The sequence below is a fragment of the Agelaius tricolor genome, unplaced genomic scaffold (assembly GCF_023055355.1).
Source record: "Agelaius tricolor isolate 1412-34295 unplaced genomic scaffold, bAgeTri1.0.p SCAF_19, whole genome shotgun sequence".
Taxonomy (NCBI): domain Eukaryota; kingdom Metazoa; phylum Chordata; class Aves; order Passeriformes; family Icteridae; genus Agelaius; species Agelaius tricolor.
Window position 1 is genome coordinate 15,047,050 of NW_027269279.1, and position 18,683 is coordinate 15,065,732.

At 55.2% G+C, this 18,683-nt stretch overlaps 1 protein-coding gene across 3 annotated transcripts; it reads left to right on the top strand.

The window, feature by feature from the left end:
* Positions 1–234: 234 nt before the first annotated feature.
* SPSB3 (splA/ryanodine receptor domain and SOCS box containing 3) lies at positions 235–13,329 on the top strand. Of its 3 annotated transcripts, none has more exons than XM_071444517.1 (7): positions 235–307; positions 2,633–2,766; positions 7,771–7,951; positions 9,072–9,259; positions 11,032–11,134; positions 11,924–12,049; positions 12,287–13,329. In XM_071444517.1, the coding sequence occupies exons 1-7, from the start codon at positions 253–255 to the stop codon at positions 12,631–12,633; spliced, it is 1,134 nt and encodes a 377-aa protein (XP_071300618.1). In that variant the 5' UTR covers positions 235–252; the 3' UTR covers positions 12,634–13,329. The 3 variants fall into 3 exon arrangements, with proteins under 3 accessions (XP_071300618.1, XP_071300616.1, XP_071300617.1); XM_071444515.1 differs by having other exon boundaries at positions 280–371; XM_071444516.1 differs by having other exon boundaries at positions 280–371; positions 7,774–7,951.
* The last annotated feature ends 5,354 nt before the right edge of the window (positions 13,330–18,683 follow it).

Consider the following 18,683-nt stretch of genomic DNA (forward strand, 5'->3'; position numbering starts at 1 on the left):
GCACTTTCACCGGACAACCCGCCCTCCAGGGCTTTACAGCCAATCCGCTTCTCGAGCTCCATACGCATCAGCCAATGGGCTTAGTGCTTTCCCTTCGCGAGCGGCCGCCCAATGGCGCCGCTCTCTGGCGATTGGCACACGGGGCACCCAATAGAGCCAGGCTCCCCCAGACCCCGCCTCCTTCGTCCCCCTCCGCCTGTGAGTGACAGAGGGTTCAGCAAATGGCGAAGGGGCGCGGCGCGGCCGCAGCCAATGGGCGCCCGGGGGCGGTGCCGGGAGCGGATTGTTTATGTCCCGGGAGAGGAAAGTAGGTCAGAGCGCCGCGGGCCAGGCCGGGGCAGTGCCGGGCCGGATCGGGCCGGGCTGGGCAGGTGGGCCGGGGGCTCGGGGGACGGGCTGGGCCGGAGGTGAGAGCTGGGCTTGGGGTTTGGCTGAGGGCGGGCCTGGTTGTGCGACCCAAGCGCCGTGGCCTGGCCTGGCCCTGCCCTGTCCGGTGGCCTCCGCTGCCGGGACAGCCGGCCTCGGTGCCCGCCCTCGGTGGAGCCGCTGTCTCCACGAGCCGGGCCGGGCCCCCCGCCGTGGTCCCCCCGCGCCGCTCGGTGCCCGGGGCTGTGCGGGTCACGCCGCAGCAGCGCCGCGGGTCCCCGGAAAGGCCTCAGGGAGCCCTGGGCCCCGCAGGGGTGAGCGGCTCTTGGTGACAGCGCTGCTGTGACAGCAGGAGCGGGACAGGGACCGGCCCCTCTGCTGGCATTGCTGAGACAGCTCCGGTCCTGGGGCAGTTCCAGTCAGGCAGGACACGAGGGGCTTGAGCGTGTCTAGAGAAGGGAACAGGGGTGGGGAAGGGGCTGGAGCACCAGGAGGGGCTGAGAGAGCTGGAAAGGGGCTCAGCCTGGAGAAAAGGAGGCTCAGGGGGGACCTTGTGGCTCTGCACAACTCCTGACAGGAGGGGACAGCTGAGGGGTCGGGCTCTGCTCCCAGGGAACAGGGACAGGACAAAGGGACACGGCCCCAAGCTGTGCCAGGGGAGGATTAGGTTGGTTATTGGAAATTTCCTTCATGAAAGGGTGGTCAGGCCCTGGCACTGCTGCACAGGGCAGTGGTGGGGCCGCCATCCCTTCAGGGATTTACAAACTGTGTGGTTGTGGCACCTGGGGACATGGTTCCATGGTGGCCTTGGCAGTGCTGAGGGAATGGTTGGACTCGTTGATCCAGGAGATCTTTTCCAGCCATAACGATTCCATGTCTGACTACACCGTTGGTGCTGGGATCTCTGTGCTGGCTCTAAGCCTTAGTGAGGGCCTGGGGGAGCAGGGCAGCTCTTCTGGGCTGCTGTGGGTGCTCAGCAAAGCTGGAGAAGGGTTTCTACTGCTAGAATTGTCACTTCCACACCTGCCAGAGTCCTGGGTTGTTCTTCTCCTCTTGCGAGCCCTGACCCTGGAAGGACAGAAAGGAAACTCCTGCAGCTCCAGCTGCAGAAAGAGCTGGGAGCAAGGCCTGAGGCTGCTGTGTGCCCAGACCCCAGAGTTTGCAGCCCTCCCATTGATGCCTTGTGCAGGCTGCCCTAGAACAGAAACTGGGCAGAGTTAAAGAATAAAGTAGGGATTTATTAGGAGGGCTCAATGGATGCACCTTGGGCAGCACAAGAGCCCAGCCAGGGCTGCACCCAAGGTGAACCAAAATGGTCCCAAAATGCACGACTGCTCATGGGGTCTCTCACTTTTATGAGTTCTGCTCCATTTGCATATTGGAGTTAATTGTCCAGTTACAGCTCCAGCCCATGCAGTCCCGTCCTGCTTGTTTTTCCCTCTTCAACCCACATTGTTTGTGCTCTGGGGCCTGAGATTTGGATCATTTGTCCTTGATCCCAGCTAGAGAAGGAATTGTTTAGTCTCCCTACTCTGTGAAGAGCGCTCACCATCCCCTAATACAAAGTTCAGAAGTGCATACTAAAGCAGTGCAGAATCTGAAAAACAGAAAAGCCAAAACTTGAGACATCACTTCCCTTCTGCCTGTTGTCCTTGAGGCAAGTTGGGACAGGTCTGTCACAACCCTGGTTTCCTTCCAGTGAGCAGGAAAGTGGTTTCTCTTCCTCTCCAAGCACTGAGAGCAAAGTCTTCCATCAGAGGGCAGCTGCAGGTGGACACCCTCCCCTGGAGACAGCCAGGCTGCAGGGGCTGGAGCAGGAGCCAGGACAGCTGCTGGAGGGTCACTGGGCAGTAGGGAGGCTGTGTCTTGGAGCAGCCTGGGACAGTGGAACGTGTCCCTGCCCATGGCAGGGGGTGGAACCAGATGAGCTTGAAGGTCCTTCCCACCCAAAGGACTCTGTGATTCTGACAGCCCTGAAGCTCCTCAGGCCAGGTGGGAGGTGGCTGCTGGATACAGTTCCTGCAGAGGGACAGCTGCTGCCACCACAGCTGGATATTGGGAGCGTTCCTGGGGCCAGCTGAACCCTGGCTCAGGGAGGAGTTGCCCCTGGGTGGAGAAAGAGGTTGAAGTGTGCAGAGGCTCTTCATGTGCACGGAACTTCCTTTGCTGATCTTGTGCCGTTCCCCTGGGGTGTTTGGTGACCTGGGGAGGTGACAGAAGCGTGGCAGAGGTGTGGCAGCAGTGTAACCCTGTGTTCCCTCCCCAGCCTACCTGCGTGGGGGCAGCATGGCGCGGCGCCCGCGGAGCAGCCGGGCCTGGCGCTTCGTCCTGAGCGGGGTGCGGCGCGAGGCCGACGGCCGGGCCGGGGCACGGGGCTGGGGCTACGACTCCGACGGCCAGGTAGGCTGGGCTGGGGGATCTGGGTGCCACTGGGGGCTGGCATCTCATTGCAGGGGTTCCATGCTCTTGTCTCCTTATCACAAAAGTTTCATACCTTCTGCTGGGGAAGATGAAATGGGAAAGCCTTATAAATAGGATTGTCTGGCAAAAGATTTTGAGAATATGGAAACTATAAGTGAGATTGAAATGAAAGCAAGCTTTGAGATACCTCAGTTACTGAACAACTGGAAAACAATGGCATGGCCAGCTGAAGGTGATCCCCTTCTGATGAAACAACACCCTCTGCTTGCAGGCAGGTCCAGGGGTCAGAGCAGACTCTACAGCTTGGCAGAAGGGGCCCAAAGAGAAGTTTATAGGGTTTAAAAAGTAACATAGTGTGGTAATGTAATGATTCTTATAGGCTGTATGTAAATGCTGTAGGATTTGTATATTGTACTAGATTGGTTAGTGAGAATTAGAATATTCAACACAGAAGAAGATTTATTGTATTGGAATGGGAACTTCGCTCTCTTACCCTTTTTACTCTCTTACCTTTTTTACTCCATTATGCTCTTACCCTCTTACTCTCTTACCCTCTCATCCTCTCTCCCCCTCTCCTCTCTCAGGCCTGCTCTGAGCTGTGGCTGGCAGCTCCCAGCAGGGCCCTGCCCCCAGGCCCTTTGCAATGAACCCCAAGTTCCATGACCTGGCTACAGAGATCTCTGTGTCTGTCCTGACCATCCTATCCCCTGATGCTCCTACACCTTCTTAGTGTTTTCTCATGGGCATCTCCTCTGAGCACTGACTCTTTCTTCTTAAAGCAGCCAGGTGACCCCAGTTCCCTTCTCACCCAGCCACCCCACTCTTTTACAGCACTCTTCTTCCCATTGCTTACAGTGCAGCCTGTTAAAGTCAGGCCTGCTCCTAATCTTTGATAATTGGCCCAGGGGTAAGATCACTTTCTACACTATCTTTATTTTCTTTATTCTATCCCCCTACAACAGGGGCTGTTTTCCTGCCCCTGATACCCAGTCTGAACTGGCCAAAAGCAGGAAAGATTCAGTAATGGTCAATATTGATACTAAACTAGAAACTTTTTCAATCATAGAATAGGTATGTTACACAGAAAGTACATATAGCATTTTTATGTTATTGTTAGGTTGGACATGACATCCACACCTGATCAGGGTCCAGGAAGCAAAAAGTTTTTATTTTGCATGTTCTATAGCTTATATACTCTTAACAAAGCCTGATCTGAAGTCATTAACTACATCACAATAACTTATTGTATTCATTGGTGCAAAGCAATTAGTGTCAATATAATTGGCAAAAGTTTTACAGAAATTTAATAAGGCACATATACACATCTACTTATGCATGTGGTCTAGCTTACAAAAATTTTCATGTATCTTTTCTAATCTGTTTCTATGCTGATGGCCTTGTCTTCTTCTTTGCTATGGATACACCTGAAAATCATCACTTGTTATTTCTTCTATTAACTCAGCTTTGCTTGCAGGCCAGCTGTGAAGCCCCTCCATATTTTTATAAATTTTTTTTTTGAAGCAGGGCTCTAGATAAGTGTTTGAAGTGGATCAGTTCCCTAATCAGGCTGGCTGTGATCCCTCCTGGCCTGTGAGGGGCTTGGAGTGGTGGTGGAGGTTGCAGGGCAGTGTCTGCAGACTAAAATTTCCTCACATTTCTGGCTCTGCAATGTGAACCTCACTTCTGAACCTGGTCCAGGTGTGCTGGAGATGGGAACACAGCAGGGAGAGCGAGAATGAAACAGTGCAAGGAGTGACTGATTCACTTCTGCCATCCTTCCCTATTTTCCTAATCCTTGAGTGTGTGAGCTGAGTTCCCTGTGCAGTGGTGGGAACACAAGGAGCTGCTCCAGGAGCTTCAGAGCCACACTGAAGCCAGGAGGCTCTGCCAGAGCACAGTGTCCAAACCCAGGCACTGTGCTCCCAGAAAATGAACAGTTTTCTGTCTCTGCAGTCATGGGACTGACAGGATTTCCAGGCAGCAGTACTTGGGAAAGTTAGAAGTTAGGAAAGACAGAACCCAAGCTCTTGGGTCTGCAGGCCAGGGCAGTATGGATGTAAGCCCCAGCAGTTTCAATTCCCTGTTTAAAAAAGCTGCAAGAACATGAGTTTAAAGGATTTTTGTCATTAAATGCCCCTGTCTATGGTGGTGAATAACAAGCAGGTACCCCTGAGCAGCACATAAACCTAGAGTAACTCTGCAACCTTGGTAAGAGAATCCCTTTGGCAACCCCATAACACATGAGTGAAACTGGGCTGTGGCTCTCACCGTGTCCAGTCCAGGATCACTGTGGTCTCTTGGCACTGGGGAACAGTAAATCAGGTTTTTGTGTTTATGAAAATAAACAAAAGCCCTTTAACCCTGCCCTGTCCCTGTGGGCCTGTCTGCAGCGCTGGCCTGAGGAGCTGCAGCCATGCTGCTCACCTGGCTCCCTTTGTTCTGCCCCCTCTCCCTTCTCCTCCTGTGCCTCCCAGCCTCTTCACAGCCTCTCCAGAGCAGTGCTCAGCTCTGCTATGGCTGGAACCTGCCTGGTGAGTGCCAAAGCTTTAGCACAGAATTTCCTTCAGAATGTGTGTGTTCCAGACTTGGGCTGTCACCCTGCTGGGAGAGCTCTGTGTCCCTGGCAGGCACACAGGATGTACCTGCACTGCAGAGTGCTGAGAGGTCCCTGAGGCTCAGCAGGCACTATCCATGTCCCAGAGCAGGGTGATTCCATGGGCACAGCCTCTTGTGTGTGACACGAGCCTGGAGATGTCCAGCAGAGCCCTCAGGGAGCTCTGCTGGCCCAGCTGCCATGGCCAGGGTACCCAGGAGTGAGCATTCCCGTTCTCCCCAGGAGCAGTGAGCGTTCCCATTCTCCCCAGGAGCAGTGAGCGTTCCCGTTCTCCCCAGGAGCAGTGAGCATTCCTGTTCTCCCCAGGAGCAGTGAGCATTCCTGTTCTCCCCAGGAGCAGTGAGCGTTCCCGTTCTCCCCAGGAGCAGTGAGCATTCCTGTTCTGCCCAGGAGCAGTGAGCATTCCTGTTCTCCCCAGGAGCAGTGAGCATTCCTGTTCTCCCCAGGAGCAGTGAGCATTCCTGTTCTGCCCAGCAGCAGTGAGCATTCCTGTTCTCCCCAGGAGCAGTGAGCATTCCTGTTCTCCCCAGGAGCAGTGAGCGTTCCAGTTCTCCCCAGGAGCAGTGAGCATTCCTGTTCTCCCCAGGAGCAGTGAGCATTCCTGTTCTCCCCAGGAGCAGTGAGCATTCCTGTTCTCCCCAGGAGCAGTGAGCATTCCTGTTCTCCCCAGGAGCAGTGAGCATTCCCGTTCTGCCCAGCAGCAGTGAGCATTCCCGTTCTGCCCAGGAGCAGTGAGCATTCCCGTTCTGCCCAGGAGCAGTGAGCATTCCTGTTCTGCCCAGGAGCAGTGAGCATTCCCGTTCTCCCCAGGAGCAGTGAGCATTCCTGTTCTCCCCAGCAGCAGTGAGCATTCCTGTTCTCCCCAGGAGCAGTGAGCGTTCCTGTTCTGCCCAGCAGCAGTGAGCATTCCTGTTCTCCCCAGGAGCAGTGAGGATTCCTGTTCTCCCCAGGAGCAGTGAGCATTCCTGTTCTGCCCAGGAGCAGTGAGCATTCCTGTTCTCCCCAGGAGCAGTGAGCATTCCTGTTCTCCCCAGGAGCAGTGAGCATTCCTGTTCTCCCCAGGAGCAGTGAGCATTCCTGTTCTCCCCAGGAGCAGTGAGCATTCCCGTTCTGCCCAGCAGCAGTGAGCATTCCCGTTCTGCCCAGGAGCAGTGAGCATTCCCGTTCTGCCCAGGAGCAGTGAGCATTCCTGTTCTGCCCAGGAGCAGTGAGCATTCCTGTTCTGCCCAGGAGCAGTGAGCATTCCTGTTCTGCCCAGCAGCAGTGAGCATTCCTGTTCTGCCCAGGAGCAGTGAGCATTCCCGTTCTGCCCAGCAGCAGTGAGCGTTCCCGTTCTGCCCAGCAGCAGTGAGCGTTCCCGTTCTCCCCAGGAGCAGTGAGCGTTCCCGTTCTCCCCAGGAGCAGTGAGCGTTCCTGTTCTCCCCAGGAGCAGTGAGCGTTCCTGTTCTCCCCAGGAGCAGTGAGCGTTCCTGTTCTCCCCAGGAGCAGTGAGCGTTCCTGTTCTCCCCAGGAGCAGTGAGCGTTCCTGTTCTCCCCAGGAGCAGTGAGCATTCCTGTTCTCCCCAGGAGCAGTGAGCATTCCTGTTCTCCCCAGGAGCAGTGAGCATTCCTGTTCTCCCCAGGAGCAGTGAGCATTCCTGTTCTCCCCAGGAGCAGTGAGCATTCCTGTTCTCCCCAGGAGCAGTGAGCATTCCTGTTCTCCCCAGGAGCAGTGAGCGTTCCTGTTCTGCCCAGCAGCAGTGAGCATTCCTGTTCTCCCCAGCAGTGAGCATTCCTGTTCTCCCCAGGAGCAGTGAGCGTTCCTGTTCTGCCCAGCAGCAGTGAGCATTCCTGTTCTGCCCAGCAGCAGTGAGCATTCCTGTTCTCCCCAGGAGCAGTGAGCATTCCTGTTCTCCCCAGGAGCAGTGAGCATTCCTGTTCTCCCCAGGAGCAGTGAGCATTCCTGTTCTCCCCAGGAGCAGTGAGCGTTCCTGTTCTGCCCAGCAGCAGTGAGCATTCCTGTTCTCCCCAGGAGCAGTGAGCATTCCTGTTCTGCCCAGCAGCAGTGAGCATTCCTGTTCTCCCCAGCAGTGAGCGTTCCTGTTCTGCCCAGCAGCAGTGAGCGTTCCTGTTCTGCCCAGCAGCAGTGAGCGTTCCTGTTCTGCCCAGCAGCAGTGAGCGTTCCTGTTCTGCCCAGCAGCAGTGAGCATTCCTGTTCTGCCCAGCAGCAGTGAGCATTCCTGTTCTGCCCAGCAGCAGTGAGCATTCCTGTTCTGCCCAGGAGCAGTGAGCATTCCTGTTCTGCCCAGCAGCAGTGAGCATTCCTGTTCTCCCCAGCAGCAGTGAGCGTTCCTGTTCTCCCCAGCAGTGAGCATTCCTGTTCTCCCCAGCAGCACAGCGACTCGGATTCGGAACCAGAGTTCTCCTCCCTGTCTCCCTCCATCCCGAGTGCCATCCCTGTGACTGGAGAGTCCTACTGCAACTGTGAGAACCAGAGTGAAGCTCCCTACTGCTCCAGCCTGCACGCCCTGCACCGTGTCCGTGACTGCCGCTGCGGCGAGGAGGATGAGTGTAAGGGGCTGGGGATGGGGGGACAATGTGGCCTCTGCCGGGTTTTGGGGTGTCCCCAGTGGGCTGCAGCAGGTCTGGATGGCACAGTCCTGTTCAGCACAGCCTGAGTTCCCAAGCAGCTCCCAGCTGCAGGCTACCTTAGCAAGCTTAGGTGATATCAGCTCTAGTGGTTATCAGCTCATTTTGTCATTTTGGCTCTTCGCTTGCTAGGTGACTTAGGCAGATGCAGGGAGAGAGAGGAGAAGGCTGTGTGAGGTTCCACAGCCATGTCTTTATTGAATCTTCTGTGAAGGTTCTGAGGGACAGCTCTTCTGCTGAGCTGGGCAAAAGTAGCCCTTTATATAGGGTACAGGGGTTGTAGAAATTGTCCAATAGTAAGGGTCAAGGAAAGTGACCTACCTATAGTCTTACAGAGAGATAAGCAAATGCCTGGGGGTGGGAGAGGGGCTTCTAAGGTCCAGTCATCATGACTAGGCATTTCCTATTTAGGCTGCTGAATGCCATGGTGGCATTGCAGGCCCTGGGCCTGCTACAGGGGTCCCCTGCAGTGTCCTGTTCCTGTCCTAGCATCCCTTTGTTTACATCCTGAGGCACAGGAGGATTACCAGCCCCTGCCTGCTGTCGTGTTTCAGGCTCAGGGCTGATGCTGGCATGGCGTCAGCGCTCACCCCTGGGACCTGCTTTCCGATCCAGCTTAGGCCCCAGTGAAACACTGCCCTGCTTAGGGCCCTCCTGATCCCTGCAGGGGCTGGCAGGGTGCCTGGCTCAGAGCACAGGGTGGGCTTGGGCTGGGGGAGAGCCTGTGGCAGGGCAGAGCCACCCCTTGATCCCAGGAGGAGTGTGGGGAGAAGGGAGGCTCTGCCCATGTCAGCCAAAATTTGGCCTGGTGAATGCTGACATTGGAGCACTGATCCATCCCTGGTGGGACACTGCAGAGTAGTTCAGGCCTCAAGCAGTCCTCTGATGTGCACAGCTTAAGATTTATCCTCTTAAAGAATAAGAGAAATAGAAACAAACCCACTAACAGGCCTTCAAAACAAACATCTGCCTGTGCTTTGGCTTGAGGCTCATTCCCTGAGGGTCTTTGCCCATCCTTGTCCCCTCTCTGCTTCCTCAACAGATTTTGACTGGGTGTGGGATGACCTGAACAAGTCAACGGCCACCCTGCTGACGTGTGACAACCGCAAGGTGAACTTCCACATGGAGTACAGCTGTGGCACGGCCGCCATCCGTGGCAACAAGGAGCTGGCAGAGGGCCAGCACTTCTGGGAGATCAAGATGACCTCCCCAGTGTATGGCACTGACATGGTACGTGTGGGGCACGCAGAAATGCCCAGGAGTTTGGACAGGGGCTGGCAGGATGAGGTTCCACCATGGCAGATGAGGTTTGAGGCTGTCTGGAAGTGCACAAGTCCATGGGGAGCTGGATGAGATGCATCCCTGGGATCTGAGGGATTGGTCGATGAAGTGGCTTAGCCACTCTCTGTCATATTGGAGAAGCTGTGGCAGCCTGGTGAAGTTCCCAGTGACTGGAAAAGAGGAAACATAACCCCCATTTTAAGAAAGGGAAATAAGGAAGATCTAGGGAAGTACAGGCTGACCAGTGTCACCTCTGGGCCTGGCAAACATGGAGCAGATCCTTTTGGAAGCTATGCAAAGGCACATGGACAGAGTGGATGTGATTGATGACATCCATCATGTCTAAGGGATTCAGTGGCCTTCTGTGATGGGCTTGCAGTGTGTGTGGAGGGGGGAAGAGGAACTGACCTCATCCACCTGAACTTGTGCAAAGCCTTTGTTGCTGTCTTGCATGGCATCCTTGTCTCTGACATGGATTTGACAGAGGGACCACTTGGTGGGTATGGAATTGTCTGGATGATCTCATGCAAAGAGTTGGGAGTTGACAGAGACCAGTGACGAGTGACATTGCTCAGGGGCTGGCACTGGGACCAGATGTTTCACATCTCTGCTGGGGACATGGACAGTGGGATCAGGGCACCCTCGGCCAGACTGGAGCTGACACCCAGCTGTGTGGGGAGGTGACACCTGGAGGACAGGGATGGGGCATCCAGAGAGATCTGGACAGCCTGGAGAGGTGGGGCCATGGGAAAAAAGTTGAACAAGGCCCAAGAGCCAGTGCTGCACCTGGGTCAGGGCAATCCCAAGCACCAGTCCAGGCTGGGCAGGGATTGGAGCAAGAGCAGCCCTGGGAGAAGGACATGGAGTCTTGGAGGATAAGAACTGGACATGGCCTGGCCATGAGGACCCAGAACCCCCCTGGACTGGGCTGAGACCCCAGTGTGGGCAGCAGGAGGGAGGGATTCTGTCCCCTCAGGTGAGACCCCACCTGCAGAGCTGCCTTCACATCTGGGGCCCAGCACAGGAAGGATGTGGAGCTGCTGGAGAGAGTCCAGGGGAGCCCATGGAGATGCCCCAGGGCTGGAGCCCCTCTGCTCTGGAGCCAGGCTGGCAGAGCTGGGGGTGCTCACCTGGAGAGGAGAAGGCTCCAGGGACACCTCAGAGCCCCTTGCAGGGCCTGAAGGGGCTCCAGGAGAGCTGGAGAGGGAGAGGGGACAAGGCATGGAGGGACAGGACACAGGGAATGGCTCCCACTGCCAGAGGGCAGGGCTGGATGGGATCTTGGGAATTAGGAATTGTTCCCTAGGAGGGTGGGCAGGCCCTGGCACAGGGTGCCCAGAGCAGCTGGGGCTGCCCCTGGATCCCTGGCAGTGCCCAAGGCCAGGCTGGGCAGGGCTTGGAGCACCTTGGGACAGTGGAAGGTGTCCCTGCCATGGCAGAGGTGGGATGGGATGCACTTTACAGTCCCTTAAAACTCAAACCATTTTGTGACTCTGTGAACAGGACAGGGACCCTCTCCAGCATTTTACCTGTGCCTCCTCACTTAGGAAAGGAAATCAGAGCTGGGAACCTTCAGTTCCACCCTGAAACCTCCAACTTGGCTTCACCAACCCCTCTGGGTGTTTTGGGCTGAGCCAAGAACTGGAAGTGGAATCTTGGTTGTGTCTTGTTGCTTGAAAAGACACTGAGCTTGTGTTCTGTCTCCCTGCTTTGCCTGGCAGATGGTGGGGATTGGGACGTCGGACGTGAACCTGGACAAGTACCGGCACACCTTCTGCAGCCTGCTGGGCAAGGACGAGGACAGCTGGGGCCTCTCCTACACAGGTAACACGGCCAGGGTGGCTGGGTGGGCAGCAGTGGCACAGGAGGTGCCACCAGGCCTGTGAATCCCTTTGTTAAGGACACCAGAGCAGCTGCTGGCAGCTCGCAGCCCTTGGAGCATCTCTCCTGGCCCACTGTCACAGACATCTTTCATGAAAAATCCTTTCCTTAGGATTTTTTCTCCTGAGAAGCTGAGAGGCCTCAGAAACAAATTGTAAACAATGGTTATCTGCTGCTGTGGTATGCAACAGGTGGATCTGGGATTGGTCTCATGTGGTTGTTTCTAATTAATGGCCAATCACAGCCCAGCTGTCTGGACTGTCTTGGTCAGTCACAAGCTTTTGTTACCATTCTCTTTCTATTCTTAGCTGGCCTTCTGATGAAATCCTTTCTTCTATTCTTTTAGTATAGCTTTAATATAATATATATCATAAAATAATCAATCAGCCTTCTGAAACATGGAGTCAACATTCCAATTTCTTCCCTCATCCTAAGACCCCTGCAAACACCATCACAGCCCACTTTTTGCAGAGCCCTTAGACCTGGTGTGGGGCCCTGCCAGGGCACCAGGGTACTACTGTCACATCAGCACTTTGGGGTTTCAGCGCTGCTCCCTGTGCTCTGGAGTTGTAAAACCTCACTTTTGCCTTTCCACCAGCCACCCTGGGATGGGAGGGCAGGGGTCAGAAATGCAGGGATGTTTTTGGCACTGAGCGAGGCTGTACCAGCAGCATGGGAGTTGGGATGAATTTCTGGAGTGCAGGTTTTCCATTTTTTTGGGTGTGTTTTCAGGACTGCTGCACCACAAGGGGGACAAAACAAACTTCTCCTCGAGGTTTGGCCAAGGCTCCATTATTGGGGTGCATTTGGACACGTGGCACGGGACACTCACATTCTTCAAGAACCGCAAGTGCATAGGTGAGAGCCAGGGATGGGGTGGGAGCAACTCGAGTCTGGCTGCAGCAGAAAACACTGGGAAAGCAGAAGACCAGGGTGTGAAGCGAGTTGGGAGGAAGATCACGTTTGTTGTTGAATAGATTGGGATTTTGGAAAGCTTTTCCCAACAGCTTTGCAGTTAATGGGTTTGGGGTAGGTGGGAGGGGGAGATCCCTGTGTCTAAGCTAACATGCCCTCCCTGGTGCTGTGCCCTGGCAGGGGTGGCAGCCACAAAGCTGCAGAACAAGAAGTTTTACCCCATGGTGTGCTCGACGGCGGCCAAGAGCAGCATGAAGGTGATCCGGTCCTGCGCCAGCCGCACGTCCCTGCAGTACCTGTGCTGCTTCCGCCTGCGCCAGCTCCTGCCCGACTACGTGGACACGCTGGAGGTGCTGCCCCTGCCCCCAGGACTCAAGCAGGTGCTGCACAACAAACTGGGCTGGGTCTTGAGCATGAACTATAGCACGTCGAAGCCTTCCTCCTCCTCATCCTCGGGGAGCGACTCGGACAGCTCGTGCGGCTCGGATGCGGAGGCCTGCCAAAGGAAGAGGTGCAGGAGGACATAATGGCTCTGCACAGCACGAGGGTGGGGTTTGTTGTGTTGTCTGCAAGGGCCAGTCAAGCCTGATGCACCTCTTCCTTCTGGGGACATCCATTTCTACCTGTTGGCAAGGATTTCTCCAGTGCTGTGCAAATCTTTGGCCTCAACATCCATCACAGGCATTTAGAGGAGCTGCTGGCTCCAAGAGATGCCAGCTCTGACACAAGAAATTTGTGGTGAAATATCTGAGCTTCATCTCCTGACTTGCTATGGAAGCCAGCACCTCTTCCCAAAGGATCTCTCTTCTCCCTGTTGGCACAGACAACATTTAAGAAATTGGACTTGATGACAGGAGTTGGACTTGATAATCTTCATGGCTCCCTTCCCACTCAGGATGGTCAGGCAGTCTCCTGGTTGGAGTATGCTGGATTCCAGTCAGATACAGACCTGACTCACTGAGACACAATCCCAGCCTGTCCTCTCCTCTCTGTGTGTGTAGGTTTGGTGTCTGCCATGCCCTCGTGCTGCTCTGGGGCACGATGGAGCAGCAGCTGCAGGGAAAGGGCCCCCAGAGTCCCTGCTGGGAGCAGGTACAGGAGCTGAGCTGTGGCTGCTGTTCCTCGAGCCCCTGGGGACTTTTAATTGCTTTGCATGTTGGTTTCTGCTGCTTCTCCTCTGTCCAAGACTGTGTTAAACTGTACTAATAAATGTAGAAGCTGTCTGTTGTTCCTCTTGGGGCCCTTGAAGGCAGGAGGCTGCAGGTGCTTGTCAAAAATAGCCTGGGCAGCAGCGTGGAGGGGAGGTTTTGGGTGCAGCAGTTGTGTGTCAGAGCAGGAGGAGGTGAAGGCAGCAGAGGTGCCCTTGTCTCTGCCCTGTGCAGGGCTCTTGTGCTCCCCACTGAAGCAGAAGCCTGGTTGGGTGGTGTTCAGTGGAGCCAGGCTGGTGCCTTTGGCAGTGCACTGGAAGGGAGGCTGCAGGGTTTAGAGTGCCTGTCCTCTGGCAGGTCACACTGGGAAAACCACCCCAAACCCCCACCCCAGAGTCTGGCAATCAGAGCAGCCCCTCCAAGCCTTTGTGGTCCTGCTGAGGGGAAATGCTGGATTAGGATCTGGCCACGTGCCTCATTGTGCTGTGGCCTCATGACCCTGCCAGGGACTGGGATCTGTGCTCCCCCAGGGCTGGTGCCAACCCAGGCCAGTCCCTGCAGGGCCTGTGGTCAGCCCAGGGGTCTTTTCCCCAGCCTTTGAGCTCTCCTCTGGTGCACTGAGGGGGCAGGGCTGAGCTGGTGCTGTCAGCCTTGCAAAGGGCACTGCAAAGTGGAACAGGGCTGAGGTATGGATGGGAAATGGCTTTTAACCAGTTCTCTCTGTGGGTTTCCTTCCCTCATGTTCCAGCTGCTGCCTTTTCCTCTGCTCCCATCACAGATCCCCACAGCCCAGGTAAAGCTTCTTGCACTGTGTGCACTTCCCTGCTGAGCTCATTCCCAATCCTGAAGCAAAGCTGGCTCTTGCTGCTCTGGGGCCAGGCTTTGAATGAGAACTGTACTGCAGTAGGTCAGGCTCTGTCCATGCCCTGTTGTGGTGCTGCAGCCAGAACAAGCTGCCTGCTTTTGCTCTTCCCCAGAACTGACTTGCAGCAGCTGCAGCAGCTGCAGGCAGAGCAGGGAGGGACATGGTTTGGAGGGGCTCTCCTGCAGCACTGGTTTCTCCAGGGCTGTAGGAACAAGTGCAGGGGTTCTGTGTCACTGTGGAAAACCCCAGTGAGCAATCCCAAACCTCAGCAGGCACTGGGGGACCCCTGACCCACCCCCATCCTTGCTGAGGCTGTTTCTGGGTAATAATGGAGCTTTGGGAAAAGAAAATCCCATCCTAACCCACCATTTCCCGTGGATTTTCTGGAGCTTACTCAGCATTTTCTCGTGTTGGGAGTTCAGTGAACAATCTGCCCTGCCCTGAGCTGTGTTACCCCAAGGAAGTGGCTCCTCTCCTCTCAGCTGGTTTTGACAGTTGGCAGATGTTTTCCAAAGTGACTCAAACAGGACCTACATGTCCCTGGAAGCCACAGCAGGATCTACAGAAACGGATCCCGCAAAGAGACAGAGCAGGACATGGAAGGTCAGGATAAACACTGAAGAAAATATGTGGCTTGTGCAGCACCTCAGCAGCCCCTGTTCCAGCATTCCTCAGCTCTCACAGGAGAAAGGCAGCTTTCCAGCCAGCAGGAGAGAAAGCTGGGGAAGCTGAAAGAGGAAATGAAAGCCAAGAGGGTGAAGAAAGCATCTGTAATGAGACATTTATTGATGTACAAGTCTCTGTTCTGAAGGAGAATCAGCTGCTTCCCCTGGCTGGGCTCCCAGCTGCAGCTCAGCCACAGCCAAGCCTGGCTCATAAAAGGAGTGACCAACACCAGCCACAGTCCCTCTGTGGGGAGCAGGACAGAACCAGAACAGGGCTGGGCTTAGAGATGTGCCCCAGCACAGTGGTCTTGGCCACTGATGTCCCATGTCACTGGGATGCTCAGAGGGTGTCACTTGTCACCTTCTGTGCTGCATTCTCCATAGGCACAGAAGAGGAGGGAACAGTTAGCACAGATGCTCCAGAAGACCCCAATCTTCCCTTCAGGACTCAATCCCATTGTTACAGTGAGGGTCCATAACTGAGCCTTCATCCAAATGTATCAGGATGGGGGAGACAAAGCTCAGAACAAACAAATCTCTATCACTTGGAGACAGACCTTGCACTCACTCAGTTGTGTGCTCTCTCCCCAGAGAGAGCTGTAAGGCCACTTCATAACATCCTAGGATGGTTTGGTTGGAAAGGTCCTTAAAGTGCTTCTTATCCCACCCCTGCCATGGGTAGGGACACCTCCCACTGTCCCAGGCTGCTCCAAACCCTGCCCAGCCTGGCCTTGGGCACTGCCAGGGATCCAGGGGCAGCCCCAGCTGCTCTGGGCACCCTGGGCCAGGGCCTGCCCACCCTCCCAGGGAACAATTCCTAATTCCCAATATCCCATCCAGCCCTGCCCTCTGGCAGTGGGAAGAAACTCATCCTCCAGAGAGGCTGTGCCAGAGACCAAGGCTCCAGGGCAAGGAAAAGGACAGGACAGTATTTGGCTACCTGAGATTATATTAAAAAAGGTTCTGTCAGAGTTCCTCATCCAGTAGGAATTTTATATGATTAATGTTCACAAAAACAAGCACATGCTGATGAAAATGTGACTTCATCCATTGGCTGAGCTGCTGTCAGAAGGGTCAGAGCATCCCAGCCTAATCCTGCTCCTGCCATTCTCAGTCAGAACAGCAGAAAGCTCAGGGGTGAGGGGGAGGGAGACCTTGGCAAGCTAAACCAGCTCCCTGAAGGATCAGAGAGCAGAAGAGCAAGGAAGGTGTGGGGTACCCCATGAGGAGAGCTTGGTGTCCTGTGGAAAGCCCCCTCAGCTCTGGAGGGACACATTTTGTGCCTGAGGAGCTGTAGCTGTCAGAGTGCAGCACAGCCACTGGTACATCAAAGCCAGAGCTGAGAGACAGACCCTGGGGCACTGTGGCTGCCCCAACAACCACTGAGCTGCCCTGGCTGGGTGGGCAGCCAAAACTATACCCTGGGGAACATCCAAGGTGATGTGAGCAGCTCCTGGGAAGTGGGACCACAGCAGGGAGAGGCCTGGGAGGGTGAGAAAGTACTACTGGAACAAGGCTCTGGTTTAATCACAGAGACAGGGCTTGCTTCCCTGGGGAACTGGTGGCAGCTTCAGAGATTGTTTGCTCCATCAACATAGAGCTTTTAGTGAAGATTCCCATGACAGCCCTCCCTGCCCCTGTCCTCCAAGCTTTAACAGGCCACAGAGGGCTCTGAGGGCTCACCTGGAGCAGGGGAGGGGTTGCTTCTACTGTAGCTGCTGCTGCTACAGGGCTGACTCTGTTCTACTGCTGGAATTGTCACTTCCACACCTGCCAGAGTCCTGGGTTGTTCTTGGGAGGGCAGGAAGGAAACTCCTGCAGCTCCAGCTGCAGAAAGAGCTGGGATCAAGGCTTGAGGCTGCTGTGTGCCCAGACCCCAGAGTTTGCAGCCCTTCCCTTGATGCCTTGTGCAGGCTGCCCTAGAACAGAGACTGGGCAGAGCTAAAGAATAAAGCAGGGATTTGTTAGGAGGGCTCAATGGTTGCACCTTGGGCAGCACAAGAGCCCAGCCAGGGCTGCACCCAAGGTGAACCAAAATGGTCCCAAAATGCACGACTGCTCATGGGGTCTCTCACTTTTATGAGTTCTGCTCCATTTGCATATTGGAGTTAATTGTCCAGTTATAGCTCCAGTCCATGCAGTCCCATCCTCCTTGTTTTTCTCTCTCCAGTCCACGTTGTTTGTGCTCTGGGGCCTGAGATTTGGATCATTTGTCCTTGATCCCAGCTAGAGAAGGAATTGTTTTGTCTCCCTACTCTGTGAAGAGAGCTCACCATCCCATAATATGAAGCTCAGCATTATACACTAAAGCAGCACAGAATCTGAAAAATAGAAAAGCTAAAACCTGAAGCATCACCCTGGCATTAAGCTCTGGGCTTCTTCTAAAGCCTCTTTCTGCCAAGGGATAATATTTTTTCCCCACTCAATCTTCTTTCTTTTCCTGGACATCTCCAGAGCACGGGGGTGAAAAGCTTTTCCTAAGGTCAGCTTCCCTCCTTCCCTGGTGCTGAGTCACCACTGCATTCACCACCAGGACAGATTTTCATCTGCAGAGACTCAAAAGGATCTTGAGGCACACAAATAATCTGGGCCCTTCCACTGACAGCATCAAGGACAGGCTGGCAGGCACAGACAAACATTCCTGTAACTTTCACTGAGGTTTCCCAAAGCTCTGGCCTTGGGGAGTGAGGGAATTATTCACTTGTCCGGGTGTTTTGTTGTGCCCTTGTCAGAGAGGTGCTGGCCAAATTCCTACTACACACAGCACTTTGGTGTTACCCCATGGCTGCACACAGAGAAGTGGGAGGTGAAATGTGTAACACATGGACCAAGGCTCAGGTGAGCCAGGACAGCCTGAGGTTCTCACCCTCCTGGTGGTGTCACCAGTAACCTGGTGCAGTGCTGGAGTCACTGTCCCTGGGAGTGGCAAAAAGCCACTGGATGTGAAAACCACTTCTTGATATGGCTGAGTGGGCAGTGCTGTTTGGTCAAAGGCTGGACTGGATCTTGGAGGTCTTTTCCAACTTTAATGATTCTCTGAAAGCACACATGGGTTGGACACTTCCCTGGGAGAGATGAGCCCAGGCTGGCCCGGCACGGCAGGGAGCAGGGGAGGGAGCTGGGATGGCAGGGGAGGGAGCAGGGATGGCAGAGGAAGGAGCAGGGGAGGGAACAGGGAGGGCAGGGAAAGGAGCAGGGATGGCAGGGGAGGGAGCAGGGAGGGCAGAGGAAGGAGCAGGGGAGGGAGCAGGGAGGGCAGGGAAAGGAGCAGAGATGGCAGGGGAGGGAGCAGGGATCGCAGCGGAGGGAACAGGGCAGGGAGCAGGGATGGCAGGAGAGGGAAGCAGGAAGGAGTCAGGCTGTGGCAGGGGATGGAGCCAGGCTGTGGCAGGGGATGGAGCCAGGCTGTGGCAGGGGATGGAGCCAGGCTGTGGCAGGGGATGGAGCCAGGCTGCCCAGAGCTGTTCACTCAGCTGCTGCAAAGCTGCTCATCTTTCTTAGCTCCCTGGAAGCCATGGGTCCTAAGCCCCCTTGGGGCACATTCAGGCAGGGCAGGAATTTAGCTCAAGGGATATCAAGCCAGGGTTTAGATGGTGTTTGATCTACTTTGTGACTGCTGTGGCATCCCAAGGAGCACTGCTGGGGGACACAGGCTCTGCAGGGCAGGGAACTGGGGGAGAACCAAGAGCCCCTTTCACAGCTGAGCAGCTGGGGGTGGGTTTGGAGAGGGGAGGCTGCATTCAGGCCCCTCTGAACAAGGGGTTCCAAAGAGTGCCTCAAAGCTGGCAGTTCCTCCTCAATCCCACTGCCAGGGTGAAGGTGTAAGCAAGTGGATGCAACCTGATCCAAGGCAGCCATCACCTCCCTGGCAAAGCATTCCTCACACAGTGGGACTGGGC

What these genes read in the sequence shown, in the direction of transcription:
- SPSB3 (XM_071444515.1), top strand. Translation starts at nt 290, where the DNA reads ATGTCCCGGGAGAGGAAAGTAGGTCAGAGCGCCGCGGGCCAGGCCGGG. An exon ending in CTGGGGCCTCTCCTACACAG is followed by an intron (nt 11,135 to 11,923) that starts GTAACACGGCCA and finishes GTGTGTTTTCAG; the next exon opens with GACTGCTGCACCACAAGGGG. An exon ending in CAAGAACCGCAAGTGCATAG is followed by an intron (nt 12,050 to 12,286) that starts GTGAGAGCCAGG and finishes GTGCCCTGGCAG; the next exon opens with GGGTGGCAGCCACAAAGCTG.